This window comes from Amblyomma mixtum, chromosome 4, assembly GCF_055824585.1.
Source record: "Amblyomma mixtum isolate Tamu chromosome 4, ASM5582458v1, whole genome shotgun sequence".
NCBI lineage: Eukaryota > Metazoa > Arthropoda > Arachnida > Ixodida > Ixodidae > Amblyomma > Amblyomma mixtum.
This window is the reverse complement of record NC_143015.1, coordinates 110,756,173-110,764,682: the sequence shown is the minus strand read 5'-3', so window position 1 is coordinate 110,764,682 and position 8,510 is coordinate 110,756,173. Positions and strand designations below refer to the sequence as shown.

Genomic DNA, 8,510 nt, shown 5'->3' with positions numbered 1-8,510 from the left:
CAACGGCTCAAAGTCGGTGCGACCATGGCCGAGGTGCTACCATCATGAAGAGTGCCGCTGTGCTACCATCATGCTACCAACCACGGCGAAAGTGCTACCATCATGAAGAGGCGAAGCGGCTGGCGTAGTGCAGTTATCGCTATAAAAATATAGACGAGTGCGATTTTCTGACAGAAACTTCTTCACCCCTCATTTCGACTATGTCCTATCGCTGTTTTACGGCCGCCGCGGTGGCTCAGTGGTTATGGTGCTCGGCTGCTGACCCGAAAGACGCGGGTTCGATCCCGGCCGCGGCGGTTGAATTTCTTTGGAGGAGAAATTCTAGAGGCCCGTGTACTGTGCGATATCAGTGCACGATAAAGAACCCCAGGTGGTCGAAATTTCCGGAGCCCTCCACTACGGCGTGTCTCATAGCCTTAGTCGCTTTGGGACGTTAAACCCCATAAAACCAAACCAAAACCTGTTTTACGCTACAAACCACAGTTTCCCGGTAACATTTCGTCCTTGATATTTCTGCATCGCCAACGGCGACGCAGCATCAACCGCCTTTGGGCGGTGCCACTACCTACTGCCTTAGACGCAAGTCCACGCATACTCTTTCTCCTGCCGACGGCAATGCACCGCTACCGCCGCACGCGGACCCCAGCGACGCCATGGCGAACGACCCAGATAAGCCGCAGGTGTCGGCGGCTAGGCCGCTCGACGCGCCACAGCAGCAGTCGGCTCTGTCCTCGAGAAAACCGTCCGACGCTCCGGCGGCCTCGGGCCTCCAGAGGTCAGCCGGTGCGGAGGAGATGCGCGGTCCGGCTGCCCATCATTCCTTCCTGTCAAATGCCAGGGAGACAAGCTGGATTTCCAGAGGGAAGAAGGGCATGGCGGATACGTCCACCGGCAGCTATGGACATCCTGCTGGGCCCTTCTCGCCGAAGGCTGGGGTGAGTGCCTTGTGAGCTCAGTTCGTTTTCCAGCGGGAGCGGCTTCTGAAAGTGTGCCTGTTAAGCACGAAATATTGAGGCGGAAGCCTTTCATGGCTCATACTCTCACCCGATAGCAGAGGGTGTCACACCTTTGGCAGCGTTTGACCCCTGTTAACCCGGGAACTAAAAAGGATATGAGAAAACGAATGGTAGTTTCCGATAGAGGAGTGCAAAATGATCGTAGCTGTTAAGTTTGATGACTGTATTAATTAGTGTCAAAAATGTAGAAATAGCGCGGACGTCAATACAGCCGCGGAAACTGTATGACGTCAGACCGATCAGCGTACTGTCCGTCGCCTACAAATTATTTACTAAGGTATAGTGCTAATAGAGTCAGGACAACCTTAGACTTCAGTCAACCAAAGGATCAGGCAGGCTTTCGTAAAGGATACTCGACAATAGACAACATTCATACGATCAATGAGGTGATAGAGAAATGTGCAGAATATAACCAACCCCTATATGTAGCCTTCATTGATTACGAGAAAGCATATGACTCAGTGGAAACTTCAGCTGTCGTGCAGGCACTGCGGAACCAGGCTGTGGAAGAGTGTTATGCGAATATATTGGAAGATATTTATAACGACTGCACAGCTGCTATAGTTCTCCATAAAGTCAGCAATAAAATTCCAATACGGAAAGGTGTCAGGCAGGGAGACACGATCTCGACAATGCTATTCACCGCCTGCGTACGGGCTGCTTACGGGGCCCGCAATGTGAAGAATTGGGGATAAGAGTTAATGGAGAATACATGAGTAATTTACGATTCGCTGATGACATTGCCTTGCTAAGCCCCTCAGGACAATAACTTCAAAGCATTATCAATGAGTTAGACAGGCAGAGCAGAACAGTGGGGCTAAAAATTAACATGCACAAAACCAAAGTAATGTTCAACAACCTAGCAAGGGAACAGCAGTTCGCAGTTGGCAGCGAGGTGCTGGAAGTAGTAATAGAATATGTCTACTTAGGGCAGGTAGTGACCGCAGATCCAGATCATGAGAGGGAAATAACTAGAAGAATAAGAATGGGGTGGAGCGCATATGGCAGGTTCTCTCAGATCATAAATGGCAGTTTGCCAGTATCCCTAAAGAGGTAAGTATAGAACAGCTGTATCTTACCGGTAGTCACCTATGGGCCAGAAACGTGGAGGCTAACAAAGAGAGTTCAGCTCAAGTTAAGGACAACGCAGCGAGCTATGGAAAGAAAAATGATAGGATTAACGTTAAGAGATCGGAAGAGGGTGGAGTGGGTGAGGGAACAAACTCGGGTTAATGACATCCTAGTTGAAATCAAGAGGAAGAAATGGGCCTGGGCAGGGCATGTAATGCGAAGGCAAGATAACCGCTTGTCCTTAAGGGTAACGGAGTGGATTCCAAGAGACGGCAAACGTAGCAGGGGACAGCAGAAAGTTAGGTGGGCGGATGAGATTAAGAAGTTTGCGGGGATACAGTGGCCGCAACGGGCAAAGGACAGGGTTAATTAGACATGGGAGAGGCCTTTGCCTTGCAATTGGTGTAGTCAGGCTGCTGCTGCTGCTGCTGCTGCTGCTGCTGCTGATGATGATGATGATTGGAAAAGTAAACCCACCTATTTCCAGTATTTGGCCAATTCTACGTGCTGCTTTGATTTTCGTCCTGTGTCCCGAGTCTTGTCGTACGTTCGCCGCATTACACTGCAAAGAGAGCACGCAGCCTTTTCAAAGTCTACTTCTATTTACGCGTTTTCTTGCCGCTCACTCGTCGGAAAAAAATGGCCATCGCTGGGATCGCTTCGTCGCCACGGTTTTGCTGCTTGCGGCCCTCGTCCCCTTTGTGTTCAGGGGTCACACCCCGCCTCCAGCAGAGAGGAAGCACTGCGACAGCCTGTCCTGCCGTTTGCACGCGGAACTCCTAACGAGAGATCTCAACAGGAGCATCGACCCGTGCGAAGACTTTTCCGCCTACGTGTGCTCCTCCTGGTTGCCCTCGACGGACCGAAGGGAGCACCTCAAGACTCCCGTCGACGACATGGCCTTCGCGCGGCACGCCATCTTCAGCGAACTGCTCATTAAGGGCGCCCTGAAGTTCCCCGTGGCAGCCAAAGCCCTCGACATGTACAAGTCCTGCATGAACGCACGGGACCACGGCGGCGCCCACCTGCCGCAGTTCCTGGCACTCATGCGGGAAATGGGTCTCAGCTGGCCGGAGCCACCGCGAGCCGGCGCGAACCCCCTGGAGGTGCTGGTGGCGTTGTCCTATAGGTGGCAGGTCCACTTGTGGTTCGAAGTCCGCGTGCTCGCCCGGCTTGAAAAATGGCTGCTGGTGTTCAGCCCCGCTTCGTCGCTGCCGTTTCTCTTGAACCAGTACGAGGCTGTCAAGGACCGTAGCAGTTACGCTGCATATTGGATGGGATACTACGAAGACCTCAGGCTCAACAGCACGGCTCCCGTGGACGATGCCTCCCTCCAGGATACCATCGAGGAAACACGCAACATGGAGGGCACCGTATTGATCCACCTTTGCGAAATGATCTTCTCTCGAATGAGGACCCCGGCAGCATTCCGCCTCGAAGACATTGGCAACCACTCTCAGCCAATCAGCTCGGATACCTGGATGAACCTTCTTCGGGAAAACGTAGCGCTGAGTCCAGAACTGGCCGGCACTGACGACGTAAATATGAGCGACGAGAACCTCCTGAAGACCATCGGGGCCTTCCTCGTCGGCTACCTACGACCACGACTTGTCAGCCTGTTCAGCTGGACTTTCGTCCACATGTTCGCGCCCATTGGCGAGCCCCGGATGCTCCTGAGACGTTTCGGCGCCAGGCACAATGTCGACGCTTACCGTTCCCAATTCTGCAGCTTTCACACCGAATCTACGTACAAGGCGCTTGTCCTCTCCCTGGAAGTCGCCATCGACAGCAGGGAGAAGGACCGGGATGTCATTGGCGCCGGATTCCGAAGGCTGGTCTCCGTTGCCATCAAGAAGGTGGAGGGCGTTGCGTGGCTGGACGACAACAGCAAACGTATCGCCAGCGAGAAGCTGAGGTCGGTGAAGATGCGAGCGTGGCCCGAAGAGCAATTGCTGAACAACGAAGCATTGGAGGAAATTTACAAGGACTACCCGAGCACGGGGAAACTGTTCATCGAGCTCTGGATTCAGGCACGCAGGGTCATGCACCGTGCCAGCGAGAGAGTGCGTCGCATCAACGACTCGCACGTGTACTGGGACGCTGTGAACCTCGCACACAACTTCCCGCCGTCCTACCCCATGCTCGACTACGTTCTGGGCACCCTAGATGTACCCATCTACATGACCTCTCCTCCGCTCTTCTACAGTGGCGGCACGAACTCCATGTTTTTCGGCCCTCTTCATGACCATGTGTTACATGTCCTGCACTGTACATGGCTTCCAGAGCGCCTTCTCGTCAGACTGTAACATCGTCGTGCGCAATTCTGCAGCATTTGCGAGAGCGTTCGAATGTTCCAATCTTTCCAAGATGAATCCGCAGAATAAGTGCAATTTTTTTGGCTGACCGGTTCCCCTGGAAAGCTTGCATATTCGGGATGCCGGGACATTTCATGAGATGCCATTCCGTATTCGCCTGATTTTCTGCATAGAACTTGATGACGATCATAGACTACGCTGTGATTTAATGACCATGCATTCACTCCTGAAACAGTTTACTTTCATCTCTAGTTTAAATAATGTCACCACTTCAGCTATTATTGTGATCCCGGGACAGCCTTCATTGAGAACTTGTGATATAGTTTGCTTATTGTTCTCGCTAACGACCTGGAGGGCAGTGCAAGCGAAGAGCATATTCTGCTCCGCTCAAAATAGGCAGATGTCGGGCAAGTGCCCAGAACTGATGTCAATAATGGCACGCGCTTTCCGATTTGCTGGTTCATGAGGCCAGGCATATTTCAAAGGCGACGTATATGCCGCTGCGAAAGCGCTTATGATGTTGTGGTTTCTAGTTTGAATGAGCAAGAAATTGTGTGCTGACTTAGTCCGGGCGATCTGTGGCGTACACAGCGCTATAGCCGTGGCCACCGTATTAGCCGTTTACACAAAGGTGGTTTACGCTTCAGAGCAACGCTGGACGAATTTTAGGGCTGTTTTTCCTTTTTCTTTCTGGTCATTGCTGCTTTGTGGCCATGCAGCTGTGACGCGGACATGCCGTCTTGTATGTTGTTGTCAGCTCTGCGCGTTTGTGTAGTGGCTTCCTCAGTTTGCTGCATCTCGGCTGCTGTATTATCCGAGCTGTCTGGCTAGCGTCATTTCTATGTATGCAATAAGCGATTGTCTTCCCCATGCTGTCAAACTGTGTACAACGCTGTTTACGTCTCCCCAAGTGTCCATGTGCTGCTGACGTCCAGCCAGATGCTTTCTTGACAGGGATCGATGTATTGGTAGTGTCGAAGAATTGATGCACTGGGGCCTTTTTATTTGTGCACCTTAATAATCGGAAGCGTTTTTTCCTTGAACCGTTTGTTTTGTTCCTTGTTTATGCTAGGAAGACAGTTCTGTACCACCAAAAAGTCACTGACACTTCAACGCCGTGGTTAGTCCTTCACATGATGATGGGGTAAGGAGGGCCCATAGTAACCTGCGTCCCATATAGCTCGGCGTCACCAACGGCAGTGGCCTATAGAATAGCGTTCGGCAATGGCGACTATGCTCTGGTTCAATAGGATCAGTCCATGGCCCCGAAGACTCAGTACTAAACTTATGATAGGTGCAGGGTGATCAATCTGTAAGAAGTCCAGGGCCGACTCGGGCCCAAGGCTCCATGGCCGAGCATGGCCCGGGCCCGCTCCCGGCGACAGTGCTACGAATAGGCCAGTGTGTGCTGGTAGACTCGTCCTTTATTAGTGACGCTCGAAAAAGAGTTTCCTGGTAAACTGAAAAACGAGATTAGGAGCGTTTGCCTGTTCGCTTTCTTGAAGGATGATCTCTTGTATCGAGGAACCCGTCTGGACAAGGCGACGGGGCTGCGGGCAAACGGGCTGCGGGGCTGCGGGGCTGCGGGCAGGAGCCCCGGATGCTCCTGAGACGTTTCGGCGCCAGGCACAAGGTCGACGCTTACCGTTCCCAATTCTGCAGTTTCCACACCGAGTCTACGTACAAGGCGCTTGTCCTCTCCCTCGAAGTCGCCATCGACAACAGGGAGAAGGACCGGGATGTCATTGGCGCCGGATTCCGAAGGCTGGTCTTCGTTGCCATCAAGAAGGTGGAGGGCGTAGCGTGGCTGGACGACAACAGCAAACGTATCGCCAGCGAGAAGTTGAGGTCGGTGAAGATGCGAGCGTGGCCCGAAGAGCAATTGCTGAACAACGAAGCATTGGAGGAAATTTACAAGGACTACCCGAGCACGGGGAAACTGTTCGTCGAGCTCTGGATTCAGGCACGCAGGGTCATGCACCGTGCCAGCGAGAGAGTGCGTCGCATCAACGACTCGCACGTGTACTGGGACGCTGTGAACCTCGCACACAACTTCCCGCCTTCCTACCCCATGCTCGACTATGTTCTGGGCACCCTAGATGTACCCATCTACATGACCTATCCACCGCTCTTCTACAGTGGCGGCACGAACTCCATGTTTTTCGGCGGCCTCGGGTACTTGTTGGCGCTTAACTTAGTGAAGGCTCTGGACAAAGAGGGTGTCCGCTGGCTTCCGAACGGCACGGAGGTGGACTGCATTTTCTCCGACGAGACGAGAAAAGCCTACCAGGAGAGAGACAGCTGCCTCAGCTTCCACGGTTTGGCCAGCGTGTTTCCAGAGTTGCCGGCGGCGGAGATTGCGTGCGCGGCAATGGAAGACGCCGACAACGGCGAAGGTGTTTACGTCGGAAAGTACATTTCAGCGGACAAAGCCCTCTTCATGACCATGTGTTACATGTCCTGCACTGTACATGGCTTCCACAGCGCGTTCGCCTCAGACTGTGGCATCGTCGTGCGCAATTCTGTGGCATTCGCGAGAGCGTTCGAATGTTCCAATCCTTCCAAGATGAATCCCCAGAACAAGTGCAATTTTTTTGGTTGACCGGTTCCACTGGAAAACTTGCATATTCGGGATGCCGGGACATTTCATGAGATGCGATTCCGTATTCGCCTTATTTTCTGCACAGAACTTGATGACCATCATAGACTACGCTGTGGTTAAATGACCATGCATTCACTCCTGAAACAGTTTACTTTTATCTCTAGCTTAAATAATGTGACCACTTTAACTATGATTGTGCTACTGGGATAGCCTTTGAGAGCTTGTGATATATTTTGTTTTTTGTTCTCGTTAACGACCTGGAGGACAGTGCCAGCGAAGAGCACGTTTTTCTCCGCTCAAAATAGGCAGGTTTAGGGCAAATGCTCAGAACTGACGTCACTAATGACACGCGCTTTCCGATTTGGTGGTTCATGAGGCCAGGCATAATTCAAGGGCGACGTATATGCCGCTGCGAAAGCGCTTGTAGTGTTGTGCCTTCTAGGTTGAATGAGCAAGAAATTGTGTGCTGGCTTAGACCTCCTTCACCCCGCGACGTCACGGAGATGCGGTGGCGCTGATGTCAGTAGCGACTTTCGCTTGGTAGGCAAAACTGGTTCCGCCTGCCCGTGCCTACACAAGCGTTTGCGGGTAGGCAGGCTGGAAACGTTGATTGGTCAAAAAATTATGACGTCATACGCGTGACGTCATAGGTCACGTGATATTTAATGACGTCATGTCCGGTTGGGGACAGGCAGTTTTCCCTAGATTTTTCCCCGCCACCGCTCGTCAGCGGACGGGGCTGCTCGCGAGGAACCGAGAGGCGAGGAGGCAGCGTGCACTGCAGCGTTGCCTGCTCGGCGTGTCCCCCGTCATGTCTTTCGACCCGCCGCGGTGGCTCAGTGGCTATGGCGCTCGGCCGCTGATCCGAAAGACGCGGGTTCGATCCCGGTCGGGGTGGTCGAATTTCGATGGAGGCTAAATTCTAGAGGCCCGTGTACTGTGCGATGTCAGTGCACGTTAAAGAACCCCAGGTGGTCGAAATTTCCGAACCCCTTTCACTACGGCGTCCCTCATAGCCTGAGTCGTTTTGCGACGTTAAAACCCCAATAAACCATAAACCCATGTTCTTCAGAGCGCGCGCGAGATTAAAAAGCGCACCTGTCGCGCTGCGTTGTCACACTGCATGCCTGCTTCTGTGCATTTCTTGTGGACTCCTTTCAGTCATACTTAGCTTTACTATTGACCAAAAGGCTTTCTTAAACAGTTATTTCAAGTTTTATTGCTATGTATAAAGAATATGTTTGTAGCAGGTGCGTGAGCCCGAACAAAAGAAAACTGTTTTTATTCCCCTTCAGTATTCCTGCTTATCGAGACTTGAGCATTTATATGTTGCAGTACAACTTTTTTCAGGCATCACAACTGATGTTTCGATGTGTTTGGTACATATTCATCTTCAGACATTTCATGTCTGTTGGGTAAAAAAAAATATACGAAATAATACTTGGCTGCAACAATTGTGACTGAGGTATAGCATCACGTATAGCATGCTCTTGAAATTCCTCTAGC

General features: G+C 52.0%; 1 protein-coding gene across 1 annotated transcript; it reads left to right on the top strand.

Moving 5' to 3' along the window:
- Nucleotides 1-794: 794 nt before the first annotated feature.
- Nucleotides 795-7,004, top strand: LOC149347856 (membrane metallo-endopeptidase-like 1). The gene is made up of 3 exons (XM_089541644.1): nucleotides 795-935; nucleotides 2,669-3,943; nucleotides 6,192-7,004. The coding sequence occupies exons 1-3, from the start codon at nucleotides 795-797 to the stop codon at nucleotides 7,002-7,004; spliced, it is 2,229 nt and encodes a 742-aa protein (XP_089397770.1).
- Nucleotides 7,005-8,510: the final 1,506 nt, after the last annotated feature.